Source organism: Carassius auratus, chromosome 18 (assembly GCF_003368295.1).
Source record: "Carassius auratus strain Wakin chromosome 18, ASM336829v1, whole genome shotgun sequence".
NCBI lineage: Eukaryota > Metazoa > Chordata > Actinopteri > Cypriniformes > Cyprinidae > Carassius > Carassius auratus.
In genome coordinates, this window is record NC_039260.1 from 1249163 (window position 1) to 1274639 (window position 25477).

The following is a 25477-nucleotide window of genomic DNA, read 5'->3' on the forward strand; positions in this document are numbered from 1 at the left end:
ATAATCCACACGACTCCAGTACAGCAGTTAAAGGGTTAGTTCACCCAAAAATTAAAATAAGCCTGTGAGGCATCCTCAGTGACTTTTTTCTTTGAGAAGAATCCAGTTGGAGTTATATTAAAATTGTCTTTGATCTTTCAAGTAGTTTAATGCCACACAGCCGGTGTTGCATGATTGGTTCCAAAAGAAATTCAATAAAAAGCACCAATCCTTAAAATAAAAAAAGTGTCTCATACTGGTCTAGGAGGTGAACAAAGGCCTCCTTTGGTGAATTGATGCGTTTTTTTTAAGATGTGCTTTTTATTTTACTTCTTTTGGACTGATGCATGCAACACCCACTGAGTGGCATTAAACATCTTGAAAGGTAAACGACAATTTTTATATAACTCCAACTTGATTCGTCTGAAAGGAGAAAGTCATATACACCTAGGATGCCTCTGGGGTGAGTTTAATTTTTGAGTGAACTAACCCTTTAACATCTAGTGAACTGCAAAGCTTCAAATCCATCATTAAGACGTTTTTAACTCCAAACCGTTGTTTCTGGCTAAAATACTCATGGCTAATGTCCACACTTGTTTACAGGCCAAAACAGCCCTAAACAAATATGTGGTGGATTTTGATGTGAGAGGATTTTTTTCAATGGAGGAAGCGTTATTATAGATTATGGACTCATATTTTGGCCAGAAGCAATGGTTTGAGGTTAAAACATCATAATGACAGATTTGTCAAACACACTGCTTTTCACTTTACATTTTTTATTTTAGGGTGAATTATTCCTTTAAGGTTTGCAGTGATCTGGATAATGCTTGTTAAAAAACACCCAGCACACTTTAAGAAAATCACACAAAGTAGTTGTATTTCAAGCCTAATCTAAAATCAATTTTATGGTTCATTTAAAAATTGTATTGGGGGCTTAAAAGTCGTAATATGTCATTCTTCACATGATGTCTTTCCTGCAGACAGGCTGCTTTCATTTGTCTATCACAGACCATTACACAGTCATGATTGATTATTGGGATTGATTGTCAATTAGTTTTCCGTTATGACTCCTGATGCCTTTAAACTGATGACAAATGATCCCTGTGGCACATTTACAAAATCAAACTGCTGCAGAATATCATTATTCGTTCGGCATGAACTGTGTGGAGGAAAAGAAGCAGCATCATTGATCATGTTCATGTGCAGAACACTTTATAAACTCAAACATGGTAGCCTATATTAGGCATTAGGCTTTGACGAGGGGGTTGTCTTTCTTTTACAGAAGATCATGACAAAATAGTGGATCTGATAGACCTACATGAGTATGTGTGTGTGTGAGTGTGTGTGTGAGTGTGTGTGTATGAAGAAATCAGAGGGCATAGACCTTTGTCAGGTTCGATGTCATATTATGGCAAGCTGTTTAAATATTACTAGCGTTAAGACCAATTCACAAGAAGAAAAATAAATATAAAGAGCACAATATTACTGTACACACCAGTGGACGATATTGTCTGTTTATTCTAAATGCACACACATCTGACACTTTAATTTATCAAACTTGTTATAGCAGGATTGATTCTGATTGGGTGTCAATGTTTTTATTATTCATCAGCTGGGGGCAAAATGTTTTCAAAGTGATTCCAGTGATATTATTTATTTTATGGTTATAGCTGTGGTATGGACTATGCTACTCTATAATACTGAGAATAATTTTTGAAAACTATCTTTATTGTTTCTTTATAGTTATCGCCCTTGTTTCATTTTTGCTAGTAAAAATTCAATTAGAAGTGCGCTACAATTACATTATTACTAGTAACAGTGCTAATTAAAGAGCTCTCTAATTGTAACTGTTAGTAAGAATTTAATTAGAGAGCTCTGTTATTGTAAACTAGACTAGTTGGAACTGAATTGTAGAGCTGTAATCAGTAATGTAGTTCTTACTAGTTAAAATGCAATTATGACGAGCACCGCTAGGAACATTTTAAGCTAAAATGGCTTGCCATACCATATTTGACTTTATCATGAAAACTACTTTGAGGGGTAGATTTATTAGTCTTTTCAATGAATGGCACGCACTGAACGTCCTACTTCACATACTTTTTAACAACTTAAAACTTTTTAAAAGACTCTTTAAATAGTTTTTATTCCATTTAGAAATTAAACATGGCTCAACGTGAGAAGGGAAATATGGCAAAAGGATCAAACGCCATACAATTTGTTGTTTAAAAACTTTAAAAATACATTTTTAAAAAGCAGAATAATAAACACATAAGACCTAGGATAATTCATATAATATATATTTTTAAATCATCATTTTACTTGCGTGTCTGTCTTTAAATGAGATGTCACAAATGACTCTTTTAGTTGCTTGTGAATAGTTTCATGGCTTTACAATTTCTTCATAAACACCGAAACATTTTACTCGGTCCAATCAATCAAATGAGCAAAATGAGACGTTTAAAGTTAAAAATAAATAAATAAACTATTAAATTAAAACATAGATTGCCGTCGCCGCTCAACGGTCACGCGCAGATTCGCTAACATTCGAACATAAATAAGTTACGATTATAACAAACAACCGTGTCTTCGGTCTTCTGATGATGCGCTCAGTCGAGATGAGTGGAAATAGCTCAAGAAGCACGGGAAAAACACGATTCTCGGGCCTTAAAGATGTCCTAAGAGGAAAGTTAACCTTAAGGGTGCATCCTGAAGGAAACGAAAATAAAGAGAAACGGGAAGTTAAAACCTGCAGATGTGTGATACACCCCCGGAGTCGCATCAGGTAACGTAACGTTAACTTAATTAATAACACAGACTTAACTAACGTTAGTCTTCCTCATGTAAACTAGTATCGTGTCATTGATCACTTTTAATAAAACTCTATCACTTTCAGATTATTCTGCATATGCTAATTAGTAGTGTGATCTTGTTCTTGATAGGCTTGTCAAAAAAATTACTTTTTATCTCTAAAGGTTATTAAGAGTTTGCATTCATAACATAATGTTAACACTGATCTTTGTAACATCATAATAAAATTGCAATTTAAATATACTACGTTTGTATTTTTAATAATTCGGTTTAAATGTAAATCACGTAAAATGTTACGATAAAATGTTGCAGTTGAAATTAATATATTTATAATGTAAATAAATCTTTACGGCACGGTCAAACGATTAATCGCATACAAAATAAAAGTTTTTGTTTACAAAATATATGTGTATATTTATTGTGTATACACAACTACACACAAATACAGTATGTATTTTCAAAATGTTTACATGTATTTACATGTCTATATTTATATTCATATAATTTATATTATAAATAAATATATTTATTATATTAACATAATCTATTTTTCTAAAATATATACATGCATATGTGTGTATTTAATATATATACGTTATAAATATACAGTGCACACATACATATAATATGTAAACAAACTTTTATTTTGGATGCGATTAATCGTGATTAATCTTTGAGTGCACTATAAATACTCACCAAATGTTACAATTGCTACTAATGATACTTTTACATATGTTAGGCTACTAAATGATTACCATAGTCATGTGCCATGTGCAATAAATTAAATCAATACCATGTTGAGCAAAGTATGTCAGTGTTTTGTTAATGCAATCACAGTGATCTGTAAAAAATGCATTTGCTTTTTTTCTGTCTTGCAGGCATTACTATCTTATGTTTATGGTGATCTTAGCTTTCGTGAACCTTATAACAATTCCTCTAGACATGGCATTTTCTGAGGATATGAAAGGTAGAGGCTACGAATGCTGGGTGGCCTTCAATATATTCTCAGACGCCATGTTTTGCATTGATGTTGCCATTAATTTTAAAATGGGTATATTCAGTGACGACGGTCAGGTAGGAATGTGTCCTGTGTGTGTGTGTGTAATATGACTTATTTATTGCTTTCCCTTTCTAAAATATTGTTGACTCTTAAAAATGAATACAACTCAGTCTTGTTTCTGTCTAGGCCATACTGGATCCAAAATTAATCAGAAATGCTTATTTCAAGAGTTGGTTTGCTCCTGATGTGGTGGCTGCCTTTCCGGTTGACATTTTAATTACTATTGTGGTAAGTTTATTAATAAAGTTCAAAACGCTCAGACTGATCAAATTGTAAAGATCCTTTATTTTACATCTCAGAATGAAAGCATGTTTAATTTACCACAGGAGTACTTTTATCAAGCTGACACGGATGTACTGTTGGCTTCGAAGCTGGTGCGAATACTCATGTTTGTGAGGATTTTCAGCATGATCCGTTTACTCCGTGTGCCGAAGCTGCTGAGATTCTGCTTTGAATTGGAAAGCGTAAGTTTCAGTTTTCACTCACAACTAATAAACATAAAAAAATCAATTTTTCCTAAATTATACCAAAAAAAAGGGCTTATGTTATGGAATTTAAGATCTTATTATTAGAGCGAGGCACAATATAAAGTGCTAAATTTGATTTTTCAACTAGGCCTGTCGCAATAATTAATATATCAACTTAACGCACAATATATGTGCATGACCTCATTCATTTTTGGTGACCCATTATATTTTCCCGTATACACAACCACCCTATAATGATAAAAATCCACCCATGAAATTACCCCTTTCTCAAATCGAGGCGATCTCAGATGCCTGTCTTTGTGACGTCACACAGATAGTTTGATTGACAGTAGCATTTCAGCACAGACTGGGCTGGTGTCTTACCTTAGCTCCGCCCCCTGAGTGACTGTCATCAGTCCAGCATTGTTTCACTGCTGTAGCAGATGTAGACAAGAATGATTCCTGAGTGATTGAGGTGTTCTGGTGTTGGATGTAATAATGAACATAGCAGTAATCGTTTACTCCCGACATCTGAGCCGACATCATTTGTTTATGAAGGGAATGTGTCCCCGATCTATATAAATGTGTCTATCTTTGCACAAATCCTTCTTGGTCCAGATTCACCTCCAGAAAAAGTGAGGATAAGAGGTTTTTAATGAATCTTTGCAAATTGCCTTTCCTAAAAATATGCTAATTAGCAAGTTTTTAAAAGTAGACAGTCCCTCAGAGAGCAGCTATGAAGAAAGGGGCGGGGTCAGCAGAGCTCATTAACATTTAAAGGAAAATGCTCTAAAACGGCTTGCTCTAAAAAGAGCTGTTTTCAAAAGAGTAAAAAGGGTTTGAAAAGTGTCTGAAACCAAACCAACGATCTGAAATCCTCTAAATAGATATATAAAACTCCTACAGTAACCTCATACAGCCTCAAATAATTTTAATAAGATTCGAAAATATTGAAATATTCAGTGAAAGGATTTTTGACAGTCTCACAGTTGAATACAGTAGATATCATTTTTTTGTAGCATTTCCTCACATTTTTCCAATAAACCAACAAGCATCAGGTAAAACCCTTAGTTTTAAAGAGACCTTCTGTTCTGACGTTCTTCATGTTCTCGTTCTAGGTCTCTGACATTCAGCTTGAAGAAGCCAAGAAGTTTTTCAGGGTGTTTTTCATGTTGATGTTGATAATCCTGGTGTGGCACTGGAACACCTGTGTTCAGTACTTCATATCTCTACTGGAGGAGTTTCCTCAAGACTGCTGGGTCATGCAAGAGAATATCAAGGTAAGTCTCGATTTGTGTTGCATATGCAGGCGTTTATTGATGTATCGCTTTACATTTGTTCCTATTTCCTTTTCTGTTTTGCAGAATACATCGATCGGGGAAAAATACTCCTACTCTTCCTTCAGAGCCTTCTCTCAAATGGCCTGGATTTCAACTAAGTCTATTGAATCACCAACACGTACATTCATGCACAACATTAAGCAATCATTAGTTGTTTACTACCAGGATTAGGATTTTTTTTTTCAAAACCTGTGGCCCTATGTATTAAACTATGAAGTTTCATATACCAGATGAAAAGAAAATAGCAAAACAGATGCTTTTGGTGCTTTAGTATTGCATGCATAAGGTTTTGCATGAGCAAACACCTCTGAATAAAATGCAAAATTGTAGTTTACAGTTTTGTGTTTCAGGAATGGCAGAACGGTGGGCGGCTCTTGTTAGCATGGTGATTGGATATATAATGTGTTTTTCTCTCATCGCCTGCTTGATCGCAACAGTCGGGAGCACGTCAACGACTTGCAATGAATACAAGAAAAAGGTGCTCAAGTGATTTTTTCAAGATTAAAATGGATACAGCAAATAAATGCATGGATTAAAAGCATGATGTATAAATATGACAGATCAGCCAGCTGCAATCCTCCAAAATGTTCAAGAAGCTTCCCAGGGATCTGCGCCAGCGCACCACTGCCCAGTACAAGTGGCAATACGACAAGAGGAACATCCTCGATCTGGTGTCAAAACGGCTGAGAAAGGTTTCTAATTCATTCATCTGAACATAGAAACAAGCCAAAGTCAGTGCAGATGACGTACACGTCCCTCAGTGTCACGCTCACACTGGAGCCAATCACAACGAGTTAGAACAAAACCATATAGAACTCATTCTAATAGTGCTGTGTTTTCTCTTTCAAAGGATATTATGGCACACATGTGTCCCAACCTGCTGAGCAAAGGCTCCATGTTCATAATGCACGACAGAGAATTCACCGAAGCCATCTTAGTGAAGTTAGAGTACGAGTTATTCCAAGCAGAAGACATCGTCATTCATCGGGACGCTAAAGCTGACCACATGTTCTTCATCGAGCATGGACGTGTGCTCGTGAAGAACCAGTTTTTCCGAATGGAGCTGTGCGATGGAGACCACTTTGGAGGTGATGTATGAGAAACCTGTGTGTTTGTCCACCATATGCATGCAACCGTTTCTCTCTGAAGCCTGTCGGTCATTTGGGTAGTTATATATGAAGAAATTTGCAAAAAATGGATAACAGTTCTCAGAAATCTTGTTTTTTCATTGTGCATTACAATTAATCTCAATCAAACTTCAGCTGGGTTATTTTCACTGAGTTATCTGTTTTTGCAAATTAACTCTTCATGTACATTTACATTTGGTCATTTAGCAGATGCTTTTATCCAAAGTGGTGTTTGACAACAGAAACAATCAAAACCAACAAAATATGCAAAAGTCAATATATATATATATATATATATTTTTTTTTTTTTTTTTTTTTTTTTGATTTATACATCATCTAAAACCTGAATAAATCATCTTTCTATTGATGTCTGGTTTGTTAGGAGGACAATATTCGGCTGAGATGCAACTATTTGAAAATCTGGAATCTGAGGGTGCAACAAAATCTAAATATTGAAAAAAATAATCTTTAAAGTTGTTCAAATTAAGTTCTTAGCAAGGCATATTACTAATCAAAAATTAAGTTTTAATATATTTACGGTTGGAGATTTACAAAATATCTTCATGGAACATGATCTTTACTTAATATCCTAATGATTTTTGGCTTAAAAGAAAAATGTATCATTTTGACTCATGCATTGTTGCGTATTGCTACAAACATACCCCAGAGACTTCAGACTGCGTTTGTGCTACAGGGACATTAGTAAAAATGTTAGTAACAATTGTTGCACCCAGCCTCATAGTCGTTGTGTGTTTGTGCAGAGATCAGCTTCCTGTTTGGTGGAAGGCAGCTGGCTACAGTTTCTGCTCTGACCGCCTGCAGTCTTTTCTCCCTGTCATTAAAGCATTTTGAGGAGATTGAGGAAGAGTTCCCACATGTTGTGAAGGATCTGAGGGCAGTGGCTCAACGGCTCAAAGACGATCTCGAGGGTAAGATTGAAGTCAACATAAGAGATTTTTAATAGAGAACAAATGTAGGATGTGACTTAACAGACTAATGACTAAGTAAATATGGTTCATATTGATTGCAAAATGATTTTGAGACTTGTTTATTAAAGGTGTTGGGTCTGTACATCAAGTCACATCAGCATCGAACAGTGTGTGCGACGACACATCAGGAGATTTTGTTTTAGTCAATTAGTCAGCTATTGAAAAATATTATTTTCCTGTTTTACAATGTAAAAAAAAAATACAATTTAAGATATGTTTACTTGTTTTTATGTATAGGTTAGATGCTTAAGGTGATTTTAATTCTGTAATTTTTATTTGAATAATTATTAATACACTTGGTGATACATAATACATTAAAATAAGGTTACTGTACATGCACGCATTCATTATTTACTTGTAAATTCTGTATTATTACAATAAAGTATCTGAGCACTGTTGTGTTCAGTCTCTTTATTATATGCATGTCTCTTTATTATATGCATGCGACATCTTAACACAGAGGTCCAGTCAGAGATGTTTAAGGAAAATTTAAAAAATGATTTAATAATAAACACATGAGAAATTACCACACTGACCAAATCTGACGAGTCCCATAAAGGACAAAAAAGTTATATAAATGAAGTCCTTATATACTCTAAAACATTTAAGCAATGTGAATGGAAGTCATAGAGCTAAAATATTAGAGAACTGGTTCATTTAAAAGTGTAAGATTTTATTAATGTAAGTTACACTTGAGTGTAAAAAGAAAAAACAACAACCCAGAAGCAGGGCAAGATGCTTTTTGTCTTTCTGGAACTGAACTGCCTGTTATGAAGTCTTGAAAATGCATCTCATAGTAGAAATAAGCATGCAAAAATTATTTTAACTGGAATAACCTTTTTTTTTTATTTAGTTTTTTTGCACTGAAAAGTACGAAGAGACGCCTGTAGGTTTCTCTGTTTCCTCCAGGGGGCGTAGTTCGTCAAGATAAATCCCCTTTAGAACTTCATTCATTCATCTCAATTTATTTTTATTTGTTTGTACACCTAAAATGTATAATCTTTTCATCAAATTCATTACAAAGGACCGAAATCAGTCCAAACAATCTGTGAAAATCGTTTAAATATACCATATTCGGGGTCTATGATTCTGACCAGCGTTGAGAAAAGTAACAGGTAGCACGTGACCACGCAACGCAATCATTAAATTGCAATGTTACTGGAAACGGTCAGTACTGATTGTCAGTTTTGTATTTATTTACTTTAGTTAACGCATTTATTTACATGTTTCAGTTCTTTATTTCGTAAAACCATTATTATTAATCAAGTAAAGCGAATGTAGCAAGGTTTTGAGTTTCTAAAGACGGATAAAGAACAGAACAGAAGCTCTTTGTGAGGCAATTGATGCCTTGTGCAATAATGCACCACACAGCCGGGGTAATTTGTAATTTCACATTTCATCAGACATGCCTGCAGATTATCAAGACGTGCATATGACAACATCATAATAAATAATAAAATATATTTATTTCATTTTTTCAAATAGAGTTTCAGTATTTGGCACAAAAGACAGTGTTTGGCAAAGATACAGTGTTACAGGCACTACAGCAGAATAAAGCACTTTGGAAATGATTCAGTAAAAGAAACCGGAAATGTCGGAAATTTTGAATTGGTTTTCCTTTGCTTTTGTGAAATAGAGGGACTGTAAAAAAAAAAAAAAAAAAAGAACGCATCTACTGACCTTTTGCAACCATTTTTGAGAAACATGAGCACAATTTACAGTACAGATGTGGATATTTCATCTAAAACTCATTCCAAATCCCGTAATTAAATGAAATGGCAGGAACTTACATGAACTAGCGACCAGAAATACAGAAAAACCACAACCAACACCAACTGGTGAATGTCTACACAAAGTGTACAATACAAATCAACCACTAGCCTACAGATGAATACAGTAGCCGCATTTCCACTGTCGGGCCAGTGCGAGCCAGGGCTTAAAGCAGGCCGGGCGGGGCTCATAGCCTCGGGCCAGTAGCACGAGGCCAGAATAGCGCAGGGTTTCCACAGAGGAGCTTGAAGCACCGCTGCACGTCACTAAAACACGCCCTTTACACGCCTCTCAGAAAAACGTCATGCAACCTCATTATTTCACCAACAAAGAGAAGTTATCAGAAAACTAAGAAATAAGTCACTGGAACATGCGCGATCACAAAACAAACATAATAAAAGCGGCCGTTTGTTTGCATGCTTTGTTATATATTCAAATTCAAAAGCATCGATGTTTTAACTATAGAATTGATTTAATTTATCAGGACTCAAAATTAATCTAAATACACTTATTACTATTTTATTTATTTATTTATTTTTAACGCTTATGAAAATAGCCTGCTTATTCAGTCGAGTCTGTTTCTGTTTATTAGCCACAGTAGCCGTCATATTTAGAATGAATGATAATATCTCTATTTTTATAAAAGCTCCCGAACAAAAAACATTATTAGGCCATATGATAGGCAACGTGAGAAAAACTCTCGAGACGAGGTTTGTGACAGATAATATAAGTTACTTAATAAATACACGATTGTGATAGAGAATAAGAAGCTGACGTCTGATTTCTTCAAGCAGTTCATATTTTACCATGTTTACTATGGTAATGTGTTTAGCATTCATATCTTTTTCATGGCTTATAAATATTTCTGCCTTGTATGGTGATTTTAATCCACATTGGATCAAGTTATTTCAAACACTCGCTGCTGACTGAAAGAGAGTTTTGAGCTCGACTTATTTAAAAAAGTGTTTAATGCTGGTGTTAAAGCTGTTATCTTTCTGAAATGATCCGCAGTGCAGTCTCGCTATTTTTTATAAAAGCTCCCGAAAAAAATCATTACTAGGCTATATTTTGATGATATGCAACGTGAAGCTTAACTTTTGAAAGGAGACGACAGATAAAATGTTACTTAATAAATACACAATTGTGATAGAGAATAAGAAGCTGACGTCTGATTTCTCCAAGCAGTCATATTTAACATCTTTACTGTGTAACGTTAATGTTTAGCGTGCATAGTCTTTTACATCGCTTATAAATATTTCTGCCTTGTTTAGTGATTATAACCCACATCGGATCAAGTTATTTCAAACGCTTGCTGCTTACTAAGAGTGAGTTTTGAGCTCAACTTATTTTAAAAAGTCTTTAATGCTGCTGTTATAGCTGTTATCTTTCTGAAATGATCCGCGCTGATGCTCTCCAGACACGGAGAAACTCCGCCTTTGTTCATAACCCCTCCTCTAGCCCCAGCTGGCCCGCTTTGGCCCAAGGTTTTCGTCGGGCCAAAAAACCTGGCCGTTGGCCCCGAGGAAGCCCCGGCGAGGCACGATCAAGCCCCGGAAGTGACAGTGGAAACGCGACAGGCCCTGGCACGCACTAGCACGCCCGGTCCTAGCTCGATAGTGGAAACACGGCTAGTAAGAGCTAAATACTTAACTTTAATTGGTCTCTGACATCTACATGACTACAGATAACATAGTAACACATTTAAAAGTGTTAAAACTTGTAAAAAAAAAAAAAAGTGGCATAGAAGTGAGCACTATTTACCCTCAGTCCACTAGAGAAGGACAACAGCACAAATTATTATTAAAGGAACAGATCACCAAAAAAATCTCTCATCATTACTAACCTTCAGGCCATTTCAACACCATATGATGCTTTTCTTAATGTTATTTATTTTTAAGTGACAGAAGGTGGGGACTGATGTAAAAAAAAAAAAAATTATACATAATTATATAACATTATATATAATTTTTTTATGTCTCCCAAAAAATATTTATCTGACAATTCTTTCATCATTACTAACCATGACATCATTTCCAGTCCATATGATGCTTTTCTTAATTTTTGTAATTTTTTCGAAAAAGTGATACAGGTTGTGCATTATATAAATATATATTTTAAACACATTTTTTTTTTTAATTTCTATTTTTTTTTTATAACATGCATTTTTTTCCAAATTTCCAGTGATTGAATGTGAGGTTCTCATTTAGATAATCAACACCGAACCGTGTCAGGATCAGAGTAATAACGCACTGATGCATGTCTAGTTTAACAGCAGATGTGCACTAACAGTGAAACACACAGTGAGAGGATTCGAGCCCTTGAAACACATCCTATCTGATGCATTAAGGCTTCTAAACGCAGGACTTGGTGTAAAGTGCTCTTAAAACGTGAAGACTTGAATTTAGGAGGCTTTAGTCCATCCATTCTGATAAAAAATGTCATGTGTCTTTAACGCAGCGCAGGGTCTCTAATCCTCAGCATCTGCTCAGTTCAAGCGTGATGTGTACTGGTGCTAATGAAGAGGATCAGAGAGCCGCGGCTGGAGGGATTCTTGTGGCATTAGCAGCCGCACTTGCTCTGCTCGGCGTCACGTGGCTCTGCCAGGTCGCTGGAGCTGTGTCCGTTGGTGCGAACCATCCCGTCGGGGATCCAGGATTTGTCCACACATCTCTCCATGCGCTTCATGATCAGATCCAGCAGAACCTCCACGGCACGACTCACGTTCTCACCGCTCGCAGCGCTCGTCTCGAAGTACGGGACACTGCCAAAAGATGAAAAATAAAATGCATAAGAGCACAAACCACTACTCCAACACTATTATCCATGCATTTCATATAGTACTCAAAGTTAAGTATATTAATACACATTATCATGATTGAAGAGGGATTTTTTTTTATAATGCATTGTGGGATTGTCTTGTCTATGAAGGACGCATGTGACGGAACACAGCCTTTGCTTTGAGAGCGTGTTAATTAAACCCTTAAAATTCTGCCTACATAGGCAGCTCACTAATATTGGGAAATTAATCAGTTTCATAAACTTAAACTTAAATGCACAAGATTTTATCTTCTTTTCCTGTCTGTGTGATATATGATCACATGAACACAGCATGACAACTGAAAAACACGAGCTCTTATAATGCAAGAGCTAGCTGTAAAGTATATTAGTGGTAGTAGTACCATATTTTCCGGACTACAAGTCGCACTTTTTTTCATAGTTTGGCTGGTCCTGCGACTTATAGTCAGGTGCGACTTATTTATCAAAATTAATCTGACATGAACCAAGAGAAATGAACTAAGAGATATGAGCCAAGAGAAAACAATACCGTCTCCACTCCGCTGCTCAGTTCTTCTGTAGTCTACACTGAAGACATAGAGCGCCCTCTCGCGGCTGGAGACGGTAATGTTTTCTCTTGTTTCTTGGTTCTAAATAAATGTGACATATAGTCCAGTGCGACTTATATATGTTAAAAATAAAAATGTATTACAAATAATATTAAATTAAAAATAAGTAAAGATAATTAGTATTAGTAGCAGTTGGACAAATACTCTAAGCTGCTAGGTAAAGATTAAAATTATAATTAAAAATACATATTAAAAATATTTATATATTAAAAAAATGCGACTTATATATGTTTTTTCCTCATCATGACGTATTTTTGGACTGTTGCGACTTATACTCAGGTGCGACTTATAGTCCGAAAAATACGGTAGTAGAGGTATTATTAGATGGGCAACAACTCTCAAAGTTAAAAATAAAACAATTAAATTGAAAGTTATACCTCCACTACCACATTGGAAATTTTGAAAAATATTCAAATTAAACATTTCTAATGTTTTGGAAATAAGTCTCATACGCTCACCAGCCCTGCATTTATTTGATAAAAATAGTAATATTATGAAATATTATTACGATTATTACGTTTTCTATGTGAGTATCTGTGAAACTGTAATTTATTTCAGTGATACAGCGCTGTATTTCCAGCATCATTCCTTCAGTCTTCAGGGTCACATGATCTTCAGAAATCATTCTGATCTACTGATAATCGTCTATTTATTATCATCAGTGTTTGCATAAAGACACACCTGGATGAGTTTAGATGTGAGGATCAGTCAACACAATATGAATGACACTCGGAGTTACAGAAAACTCAATATTACTGACAATAAAATAAAGTCAACAGATATTTTAACCGTCGACCTGCTCAACAGAAGCACCATTTGTATAATTCATATGATGACTCGAGAAAAGGATTTCACATAATCATACTCAAGTATTCATGAGACAGAAACTTCTCAAAATACTTGAGAGCTTGACTGAACTGAAGACAGTCAATATTAGCCTTTCTTCATCTGAACGCGTCACATTTAACGAGAGCTGCCCTCGTCTTAGACAAACACGCTACAGACACGGCCCTCAAAACAAACATCTCCAGAGTCACCCGCATCCACAGACACACCTGTGACCGAGAGAGAGAGAGGGAGAGAGAGAGAGAGAGAGAGAGAGAGAGAGAGAGAGAGAGAGAGAGAGAGAGAGAGAGGGAGAGAGAGAGAGGGGGGGGGGGGGGAGAGAGAGAGGGGGGGGGGGGAGAGAGAGAGGGAGAGAGCGAGAGAGAGAGGGGGAGAGAGCGAGAGAGAGAGAGAGAGAGGGAGAGGGGGGGAGAGAGGGAGAGAGAGAGAGAGGGGGGGAGGGGGAGAGAGAGAGGGGGGGGGGGAGAGAGAGAGAGGGAGAGAGCGAGAGAGAGAGGGGGAGAGAGCGAGAGAGAGAGAGAGAGAGGGAGAGGGGGGGAGAGAGGGAGAGAGAGAGGGGGAGAGAGCGAGAGAGAGAGGGGGAGCAAGAGAGGGGGAGAGAGAGAGAGAGTGAGAGTGAGAGGGGGGGAGAGAGAGAGAGTGAGAGGGGGAGAGAGAGTGAGAGGGAGAGAGAGAGAGAGAGGGAGCGAGAGCAAGAAAGAGCGAGAGAGAGAGAGAGAGAGACGGGGAGAGAGAGAGAGAGAGAGAGAGCGAGAGAGTGAGACAGAGAGAGCGAGAGAGAGAGCGAGCGAGCGAGAGAGAGAGAGAGAGAGAGAGAGTGAGAGAGCATTTAGCGTTTTAGGTCAGGTTTGCCATCTAATCGGCCAATATTGTCTACAATAGTCTGCATATCACTTCATCGTTTAAAAACATTGGATTTTGACCAAATACATTCAATCTTGATTTTTGTAAAATCTTGCAACAAGATTTTCAAAATGTTTGTTTTTGTGAAAAATTACAGTTTTGGACATACAGGGTGATAAAAAAAAATAAGTAACTACAATGAAGCATGAAAAGATGTCCCCCCTCACCTGTGCATCTCTGTTTTAATGTCAGCACGATCTAATTATGCTAAATCATTGTCATGTGCTGATGATATCGTAGTGATCTGCTCAAGCATCGGAGCGCTTTGAACGGACAGTGAGGTATTTCTGTTGATGTTTGGAGGCACGTTCTCGAGTCTGGTTTCTCACCCGTATTTCTCGGCCAGTTCTCGCGCACTCTCTGTTTTCACGGCGCGCTGGTCCTCCAGGTCTGATTTGTTTCCGCACAAGACGACGTCGGGATTCTCGCAGTACGCGTGCGTCTGCAGCTGACCTGCACAAGACACCACAGCAGTAACCTTTAAATATTGTTATTTTAGAAACTATTCATGATAATGTAACAACAACACGCAGCTTACTGTACAGCGGTCTTTCTATTAATTATAACAATTTATTATGTTTTTGTTATTGTTAATATTCTTTTTTAGCTGGGCAATCACTCCAAACGGTTTTAAAATAAATGTAATTTAATTATTATTATTAAATTCTAATTTTTCACATAGACAAGCACTCTAAACTGCTAGTTACACAAAAAATTAATAAAACTAATATTAAATATTTTATGCATTATAGGTAGAAGTTGTAGTATTTGGCCAATCAATCTAAGCTGCTAGGTAAAATTTAATTCATAAAAATAAACAATAAATTTCTAGCAGTGGTAGTGTATTAGGCAAGCACTCAAAGTTTCTAGTTAAAAAGAAAAATGTATTACAAATAATATTAAATTAAAAATAAGTAAAGATAATTAGTATTAGTAGCAGTTGGAAAAATACTCTAAGCTTCTAGGTAAAGATTAAAATAATAATTAAAAATACATATATATTAAAAATATTTTAATTTCGCATTCTTATAGTAGTAGAAGATGATAGGTAACCTACTTGTTAAAAATAAAATGTAACAAATTATATTAAAAAAATTAATAATCATAATAATAATTACTCTAAAGTAATAGTTAAAAACCCTATTAATAAAAAATTATATTAAATATTCTTTTAAAAATAAAAAATACTCTAAGCTACTAGGTAAAGATAAGATTAATAAACAAATGCATATTAAAAATATTTTCATTTTGTTTCATTTCTAGTAGTAGAAGATAGGTAACCCGCTAGCTAAAAATAAAATGTAATATAAATAAGAAACAAATCTGCAAGTTAAAAAAATTAATTAATAAAAAATAATTTGTGCCAAGAAAAAAAACAAACACTTAATTTCTGTAGAAAATGAAAGTAGGTGCTCATTAATTGTGTAAACACAGAAATAATGTATAGTAAGTCTGGACTTACTCATCCAGTTCCGCACATTAAGGAAGCTCTGCTCATTGGTGAGGTCAAAGAGCAACAGGAAGCCCATGGCGTCCCTGAAGAACGCGGTGGTCAAACTCCGAAACCTGCATTCAGAGCAGAAAACAAGAGAAAAATCACACACACATATATACGCTTATTAATCAGGATTCAGTTCTTTAAACAGTTCTGCTCTGCATCTGACCTCTCCTGACCGGCCGTGTCCCAGAGCTGGATGTGAATCCTCTGTCCTCTCCCGACCGTCCCCTCAGGACCGCTGGACTTGTACACCTAACAGGACAGAAGCACTGTATAAGAGTGTGATGAATATATCCTGACATCCTCTGCAGACAGCGTGAGGTTTGCCCAATGCAAAACGTCCCACCACAATCTTACACTGTTGTGGTGGTTGCTATTTGGTTGCTTTGATATACAGTTCCAGGAAACCCGAATTACTCTTCACACAGTCAAACACAGCCGTGTAACGCACACTTGATGACTGAGAGCGGGAAGCGTCTCATTAGTGCTGCGACTCCTGATTGTGCGGCTCTAAAACATCAGCGTTTGTTTGAGATCTTAAGTGCTCAAGTGTTTGTTCTTGAGGAGGGATCTCTAATCTATAAGCCCATGTGATCCTGCATTCATCTTTCCCTAAAACACACACACACACACACAACCTGCCAATGAAGTTTCCTCAACAGTTTTTGTTACTATTGGAAGTGTTATCTATCTATCTATCTATGATAGGTATTGTAAAGTGTGTATTATGTGCATTATGTCGACCGTCTCTTGCTGAAGCGTGTTCCCAACAAATTAAGCAGCCTTAGGCATCCAATTACATTCAGGAACAGCGTAATTACCTTGTGCGTGTCTGTTTGCTTTCACAGTTCTGTATGTTTGTCCTGCATCTAGTATTCATGACCGTGTTCAGACAAATGCGTGTATACCTCGCCTCATCTGAGGCTGCGATCTACACGTGATCGACTGCTCTTGACCTCTGGGCAAGTTTCCATAACTAAGCTGAACAGGACCATGGGATTTTACAGTCTGGTAAACCACAGAGCGGGACTCCAGAACAATAAACCTCCATTACAAACCGAGCAGGAAACATCTGAACTAAGGAGACTGTTGAACACTCATGAATAAACCAATGCTTAATGGAAAATTACTTGTGCCAGTTAAAACCACTCACCACTCGTTTTTCTCTGAAGTCTATTCCCACTGTGGTGATGAATTTGGAGTTGAATTTGCCGTCCGTGTACTGGTACAAGAAGCTGGTCTTTCCCACCCCAGAGTCCCCCAGCGCGAGGAACTTGATGAGGTAATCATAGTCCCCCTCGGACATACTGAGAGCTGAACGAGGACCTGTGATGGACAAACACAGTGCTGTTACCTCACGGGCACGGGTGTACTGGACTTTTTTTTAATGCAATTACTAGAAGAAGAAAAAAAGTTACAAATCCAAAATATAAACTTAGAATTCTGAATTTTTTTTTGTAATTTGGAGTTTATATCTCACAAGTCCCTTTTTCTCTCTCTCTCTCTTTATCTCACACACAATTCTGATGTTTTTTGGTCACAGAAAACTATAAAAACTAAAAGAAATAATTGCAACTTTTTATCTCCGAGTTCTAACAAAAATAATTCTTTGTAAGTTCTGAACTGTTAGAGTCTAACTGAGATTAAAATAATTAAAAGACTTGCATTAATTTACTACATCATTAAAAAAAAAGTGCTGGTATTCGGTAATGTGATATATCACGGTAATGAATATGCAAGATATTGTTATCGCGGGCACTTCTAAATACCGTGAATAATTATAGAATTACAAATTATTCAGAACTTGGAATGCATTTTAAGAATACTATTCCCATCAAATGGTCATAATGCACAACACCGCTGTATGCTGCTTGAAAGACGTGTGTGTGCTGATGTAAACAAACACGTAAGAGAAGCACATGAGGAACACATGAGGGACATTCACATTCACTCTCTGACAGCAGATGGCGCTAAACTGCGGAAAATGCACCCCGGAAAACCCATAAATAAAGCAGCTGCACTACTTTCTAACACACATTTAAATAGATTTAAACAGCCATTCAGAGTTTGTGTATTCGTTATGATGTTCATCACAGTGACAAATACTTGTTTGGTTTTTTTTTTTCATTTTAATCTGGACTACAATGTGCCCTAGATATGGTTTGAAAGTGTTTTCATTCTTTATTGTTCATTCACACTTTACATTAGGGCTTCATTAGTTAATTCACTAGTTAATATAAAATCGAAAAGTTGCAGCTGTGTTATTTAATGAGCTAACATGAACTAAGACTTGTATTTTTTTAACAAAGATTAATAACTTCTATAGCAAGTAGCTATTGCTCTTTATGAATGTTAATGGTTAACTAATGAGGTCTTATTGTAAAGTGATGCCTTTGTGTCTTAAAACTTCATTTGCACTTTAATCGGTGTAAAACTATTAACTTTATATATTTTTCTGTATTGCTTTATTGTATTTAAAATATTCAGTTATTTTTGTTTTAAGAAAAAAAAATATTTAACCTGTTATACTGTATTATGACCAAATTTCAATACCGTGATAATATCGTATACCGTGATAAACTCATAAGCAATTAATCTTAACAGGAAACATTTTATACCGGTATATCCCTATGAGAGATACAGGGCTTAAAAAAAAAACAGCTTCACATAACTTTTTGATTTGTTATTAAATAACTTTAAAAAAAATATTTATTTAAAAATCCTGTGATGAAAAAAAAAAGATATTTTAAGATATGCTATTCATTTACATTTTAATGAATTTTTTAAATTAAATTTAAACGTCTATACGGATTTATAGCCTTTTAGTAGCTACTTTAACAAACTACACAAAAATGAGAAACGCTGTATTGACAACTTGCTGAAATAAAATAAGATAAAGTTTTTGAAATTAAAAAAAAAACTTTATCTAAAATATAATAATAATTATTTCGATTTTTTTTTTTTTTGTAGTTTAATGACAGCAACCCTGACAAACACATTTGTGAACTCTTACAAACAAACCACTAACAATAACAGAAGTCGCCATTGAAACTTTCCTTCACAAATGAACTTCCAGAGCACGGCAGGATAATTAACAAGGTTCATGCTGACTTTAAAGAACTACCCATAATGAACCCATTAGTCTATTCAATCCACCATTTTTTTAAAAGCATTCAGTTAAAATGAAGAAAGACAGGCATTTGCATTGATGCAACAGTGCTGATTCAGTAACAGGAAACAAAAAAAAACAAAAAAACTTTGAGACTACATCTGAAGTGTTGCATGCATTTCTGTTCCAGAACAGTAAATATGCGTCTGAAAGCTCTTTTTTGTTATTGATCATGAAGTCCATAAATCCTGGAGCCTAAATGAGGAAACAGACTTTGAAAAAGCACCTTTTTACACCTGAATGCATTTACACAATGGCTTTTAATTCCACTCATTTGTCAACTCAAGTTTCTTTTCACTGTAGCCTAAGACTACAATACAGAGACATCCATCAGTTAGTAATGAAGTGTTTCATAACCTATAATATTTAACTCAGAGTTTGCACTAGAGACAATCATTATCAGTCACAGTTGCTTTTGAAATGTTGTCATGCTCTATTTTTATCCGTCAGTACAATATTGCATGCAATGCTTGATGCTGAGGTATTATTTAAAGACATTCTGCGATGAGATCTTAAGTCAAGTCTCATCAGGCACCACGTTTCTCTTCTTTTTGTTTCTGCTCTCTTATTGTGAAGAAGTCAGCGTATATTGCAATCTGGTCTTAGAAAAGTTTTGCAAAAGGAAGTTTTGAGCCTTGAAAGTTGACCACACATCTCACAAGATCAAAGAAAGTTCCTCAACGAAGGCCTCTCCTTTGATAGATGAAGTAATGTGCAGGTTTAACTAAAACGTAAAGTAGGTGCGCTTCTAAATCTGCACTAACGCCTTCATGCACTTCTTGTCTTGACACGTTCTCAGAATCAGGGAGAGGAAAGCGTCCGTCCATGACTGGGTTCTCAGACAGTGTTAAAGCCGATCATATGACTGCAGAAAGAACATAAAAACTTGAACAAATGACCACATTCTTGCACCATCCTGACCGTAAGCAGCTTAATGTCTGGGACCAACCCAAGCACCCGGATCAATCCACAGACTTGAAATATATATATATATATACACACACTAGAAAGAGCACATGCATCACCTCAGGCCTGACAGCTATTTTAATAACACTTCCCAGATTAACTAAAGTCAACAGAGTTATACTGCATTGGTCTCAGGAACGAGATTACCCAGAATGCATTTCAGTGTTTATCACAGATGAAATCAGTCACTTCATTATGGCGTGTCTTGGAGGAAACGTTCAGTGAAACTGTTTATCTAGAAGATTTGCTATCTTACACACAGCAAAACTTCTCGTTGTCATGATATGTGACTAAAGGATCACAGACTAGTTAGAAATGCATTTAACTAACTAGTACTAGAGCTTGTCTAGTGGTCGCCCAAAATATGATTTTCCATTGCTGATGCAGATAAGAAGAATTATCAATAAGGATGATGCATTAAATTGATCAAAAGTGATAGTAAAGACATTTAATGTTACAAAACTGCTGTTCTTTTATACTTTCTATTCATCTGTAAATCCTGAAAAATAACAGCAACTGAGAAGACTACTACTCATATAACCTCAAAAATGGACCAATGTTGGCCAATGCATTGGTTTATCACTCCTGGAACCTGTTTTGCATGGGTTTAAAGTGCATGCAACAGCTGATCTTCTTAGCTGTGCAGTAAACAAGCACAAGATCACACTGAAATCTGCTCAACTTTAAGACTCTTATTGTAAAAAGATCAGTTTAAAGACATGCAACTCCAAAACGCAACTTTTATGTTATTTCTGTTTTCCATATATAATGAAGTTGATTGCATCTACAGGAAAATTGCAAGAAAGAGAGCTTTCGCTTTCTGGAAAGTGCACCAATTTCAAAAACAACCTCGTCTTTATGTGCTACATAAGCATGAACACAATCCCTGTGTAAGACACAAGCGATGAGTGTTCGTCTGCATCATCTGATGGTCATTTGATGGACTTCTGAAGACCGGCTGATGCCTTCATTTCAGTCAGACACGTCTACACATCCTTCAACAATCACCGGCCTTGTGCAAGAGCTCACCGAAATGCTTTGGCTTCAGCTTCCTGTCCAACAAAAACAGCCCTGATGAAGACACAGGCTCTAATCAAACATTCCCAGTCAAGCTCTGACAGGCTGAGTTTTTTCTGTCCGCTTCCCTCTTCTCAAGCTGTACGTGTGAAAGACAAATCTGCTGTGCAGACTGAAAAAACCTCAAACTTTGACCTGATGTGAGAAACTATTTAGCCTCTTTGGAAATTCACATTTTAGCTATAGTCTTTCAGCGATGCATGAATGATGCATGCTACAAAAACAAAACAAAACAACAACAATAAAAACTTGAGCCGGCTGAACTTTAATCGAAGATAGTTTCTTTCAGTCTGGACAGAAAAGAGTCTGTGTTCTGTAGACACTTGTGCGTTGAAGTCATGTAATAAACATCATATTAATTAACACATGAATGACACCATAAACTCATAATATTGAGTCCGGAAACTATGCATTTTGGATCTGAGGGCGATTTTAGTGAAAAAATAAAGCATATTCAATGGACGCAGAAACTGTATTGATAGTACATTTAATAAGATGAATAAAAACATAAAAAACACAGCTGATCGCACAATTATTATTTTTCTGTCACAAAAATTAAAATAAAAAAGTCAAAAGGCTTTTTTTGATCTTGCAATTCTGACATCTCTTAACAGAATTGCAAGTTTAAATGTATTGCAATTTCTATCTTGCAATTCTGTTTCTCAGAATTGCAAGATATGACCTGAAATAAAAAGTCTACATTTATAAATGTTAACTTGCAAACTCATATTTGTGAGCGGAAAAGCCTGAATTATGAAATATAAATTTGCAATTGCAAGATTTAAAAAAAAAGTAATAATAAATGTTCGCTTGTTTCTGCCGCAGAATAAAATGAATGAAAAAAAGGTATGGTGACTCTGTATCTATGTATCTGTATCTGTGTTCATATCTCACAATTCTGAGGTCTTATTTAGAAAGTCATTGTTCTTGAAAAATAAAGGTGCTTCATGATGCCATAGAAGAATCTTTAACATCTGAAGAACATTTCGTTTTAACAAAATGTCCTTTGTGGCGAAAGAAGGTTCTTCGGATTATAGAAAGGTAATCGAAGAAAGAGATGGTTCTTTAAAACCTATGACTGAATGGTTCTTTGTGGAACAAAAATGGTTCTTGTATGGCATCACTGTGAAGAACCTTTATGCATCTTGATTGTGAAGAGTGCGCTGGAGATGTGCAACAGGACAAAAACATTCTTCATTTACTAAATAACGACTCGTATCAAAGCGACAGAGTGATTTCTGTCATTCACACTCCAGTCCCATGCACTGACAGCTTTTATAAAAGCTCTTTTGGGCTTTCTGAAGGATGTGGAGCGTAAGATTAAACATCAGGCTCATCTAATAACCATCAGCTGGTGCTCATGTGCTCTAGGCATCCTGTCATGTGACGGTCCTGTCAGTCCCAGCCCTGCCAGGACTACTTAAAACACACACACACACACACACACAAATGACTTCAGTCTATATTCATTTCATTTGCTTTCTCTAGAACAGGCAGGTGAGACCGTTGAGCCCATTTTTAATGATCTGAGATTTGTGGAAAACTCTTCTCAGGACAGATTTAAGAAATTATTTAAACAAATATTTCGCACTGTCACAATCCAAATTCCAAATGTTTTTCCATGCAACACAAATCACAAATTTGTAGAATATTCTTCTGCTTTGCATGCAATGAAAGCGAACGGGGCAGTAAAGCTCATAAACTACACACTTGTGGAGTATATTTCAAGTCTTTTTAAATTACATGAAAGGTTTGCATGAGAAACTGACTGATATTCAAGTCTAATATATATATATATTACTCTCAAATGTGCAGACATTCCAACATGGTGCATGAAGACAAGTCTCAAGTTTGATGTAAGTGACATCAAATATTATTGGCCAAAGTGAATTTAAGTATTAAATCATTAAAGTATGATGTTAAAGACTTCTAATGAAATGAATTGCATTTTAATTGCATGGGAAAACATGGATATTTCACAGGAATAAAAAAAGAGAAAGAAAACATAACAGGTTTGGAATGACATGCAGTGAGAAAATGACAACAACACAATCATTTTGGGGGGGTCGTAATGTTCCTTGAAGTCTCTAACTTGTACAAAGGGTGTCAAATTCAGAATCCCATCGTGATCATAGCAAACCGATTCAAAGAATAGAGTCATACACATATGTTATCTTACAGGATTTCCCCAATTAAGCAAGAAAGAATGGAAACTTGATCATTCAGAAGGGAAATTATCCCAAAACCAGACATTCCTGACAGGTAACCTGATCTGGGAGTGAAGCCGTGTATTTCCCAGGTGACGCTGGTTACTTCTTCCCATGTTAGGGGTAATGCATTATAAGTAACGCTAGTTACATCATCAGATTACCTTTTATGAAATAACTAGTAAAGTAAAATTTTACTTAAGAGACATTCTGTGTGAACGTGATTTTAAGGTAATTCTACACTAAATATGAACACTTTTAATCATCTCACCTGCACGAAAACTGATTCATTATTCCTCAAAATGAATAACGCAGAATATTTTATACATATCTGCAATAATTAAATATTTTAAATAAGTCAAATATTTTCTTCATGCGATTAGTTTGAGCTCCGCCCTCTACTGTACAGACGATAATTTACATTTCCTTCTCCCTGAATGTATTCATTACACTTTCGATGTGAAAGGGCCTTCATATTTGCAAAAACAATACCTTTTTATATTAAAAACAAGCAAGCACCTCAAAAGAAACGTAACGCGTTACTTTCCATAAAAAGCAACTGAGATAATAATTCGTTACTTTTTCTAGGGAGTAACGCAATATTGTAACGCATTACTTTTAAAAGTAACGTTCCCCGTTTCCTTTCTGATCAGATTCAGGTCACAGTTATATTATGATGGGTAGATTTGATCTAGGATTGATCCACGTGTGTGTTCAGATGAACAGCAGCTTTTAGTCACTAACCACGCATTATTATGACATTATAACATAACTACACTACATATACAGAAGCCTTTATGCAATATATTTAAGATGCATATGAGGTTAGTGTCACATACTGTATATTTAAACGTGAATACACTTCTACGCCAACATGTAGATCTTAATTAAATAAACGCGTTGACAAGTGAGCAAACAGTTAACATCAGCTTCTGAAGAGTTTACGTCGTGGAAAGCTTTATAAAAACATTCGCACTTACCAAGTCAGTGATCTGAACGTCTGCTGATCTCTTTAGGCTTGCTTTTTCGAAAATATTAGACCAATTGAGAACAAGTTTTAGTGTGTGGCGAGCTACTATTTTTCAAGCGATGGACACTTTGTTTCCTAAAGTTGCTCCCACACCCACATACAGTGACGCAACACTTCCGGTGCTCTCGCAGCCCTGGCTTAGCTCATGAATATTAATTAGGTATCGCTGACGCTGCTTAGAGACCTTCCTGGAGAGACCACCGCGATAGTAGTGTAATTAATATTATTATGAGCCAACACTCCACCATGCAAATTATCAGGCTATTTAGCCAATCGGAAAGGACTAAAGTGAGAACGTCACGTTGCGTGCTTAATATTCATGAGCTAGGCCTTCGCCATAGTAGGACTAGTCAGCTCCCGCTCGCGCCCGCTTTTCTGTTCAGAATGCAGGAAATAACTTAATAAATTAATTTTAGCTAGTGGTCGGCTTTTGGTTTCTGCATCTAAAATAATTTTTTTTTAAGTATGTACAATTTGTTCAGCGTGCTCTGAAGCTCTTTCAAAACTGTAAGTGCGTGTGTGTGTGTGTGTGTGTGTGTGTGTGTGTTTGTTTGTGTGACATCTGGTGGTGTAAAATGTAAAAGGTACATGAAAAGTTACATTGTTAAAAACAGTTACAGTTTAAATGTTTCAGTCTCTTTGGTTCTTAATATACTGTGTGCTGGCTTCTTAAGCATTCATGAATGTTTTCATCGTATGTAAGAGAGAATGAGTCCCAATCTGGATCCTTGTCGTGAAGATCTTTATTAATTTTATTGGTATATGTATTCTGTTAGTACATTGTATTTTTATATTTCACATAAAATGTGTAAAATTTTTGAAACAAGCTTAATTCAA

General features: G+C 36.0%; 2 protein-coding genes across 2 annotated transcripts; one reads left to right on the plus strand and one right to left on the minus strand.

Moving 5' to 3' along the window:
- Nucleotides 1-2523: 2523 nt before the first annotated feature.
- Nucleotides 2524-9434, plus strand: LOC113118085 (potassium/sodium hyperpolarization-activated cyclic nucleotide-gated channel 1-like). The gene is made up of 11 exons (XM_026286985.1): nt 2524-2761; nt 3666-3861; nt 3974-4075; nt 4174-4311; nt 5433-5594; nt 5679-5772; nt 6005-6132; nt 6215-6346; nt 6505-6742; nt 7543-7710; nt 7839-9434. The coding sequence occupies exons 1-11, from the start codon at nt 2577-2579 to the stop codon at nt 7919-7921; spliced, it is 1626 nt and encodes a 541-aa protein (XP_026142770.1). The 5' UTR covers nt 2524-2576; the 3' UTR covers nt 7922-9434.
- Nucleotides 9435-11174: 1740 nt separating this feature from the next.
- LOC113118086 (ras-related protein Rab-27A) lies at nt 11175-24751 on the minus strand. Its single transcript, XM_026286986.1, has 6 exons — nt 24591-24751; nt 17345-17517; nt 16358-16443; nt 16156-16259; nt 15023-15146; nt 11175-12301 (listed from the first exon to the last, which is right to left on the minus strand). Exons 2-6 carry the CDS (start codon nt 17495-17497, stop codon nt 12100-12102), a joined length of 669 nt encoding a protein of 222 aa, XP_026142771.1. The 5' UTR covers nt 17498-17517; nt 24591-24751; the 3' UTR covers nt 11175-12099.
- Nucleotides 24752-25477: the final 726 nt, after the last annotated feature.

Coding starts and splice junctions, on each gene's coding strand:
- LOC113118085 (XM_026286985.1), top strand. CDS start 2,577: ATGATGCGCTCAGTCGAGATGAGTGGAAATAGCTCAAGAAGCACGGGA. Junction 2,762..3,665: donor CACCCCCGGAGTCGCATCAG/GTAACGTAACGT, acceptor TCTGTCTTGCAG/GCATTACTATCTTATGTTTA. Junction 5,773..6,004: donor GTCTATTGAATCACCAACAC/GTACATTCATGC, acceptor TTTGTGTTTCAG/GAATGGCAGAACGGTGGGCG.
- LOC113118086 (XM_026286986.1), bottom strand. CDS start 17,497: ATGTCCGAGGGGGACTATGATTACCTCATCAAGTTCCTCGCGCTGGGG. Junction 16,260..16,357: donor GACACGGCCGGTCAGGAGAG/GTCAGATGCAGA, acceptor CTCTGAATGCAG/GTTTCGGAGTTTGACCACCG. Junction 15,147..16,155: donor TAATGTGCGGAACTGGATGA/GTAAGTCCAGAC, acceptor TGTCTTGTGCAG/GTCAGCTGCAGACGCACGCG.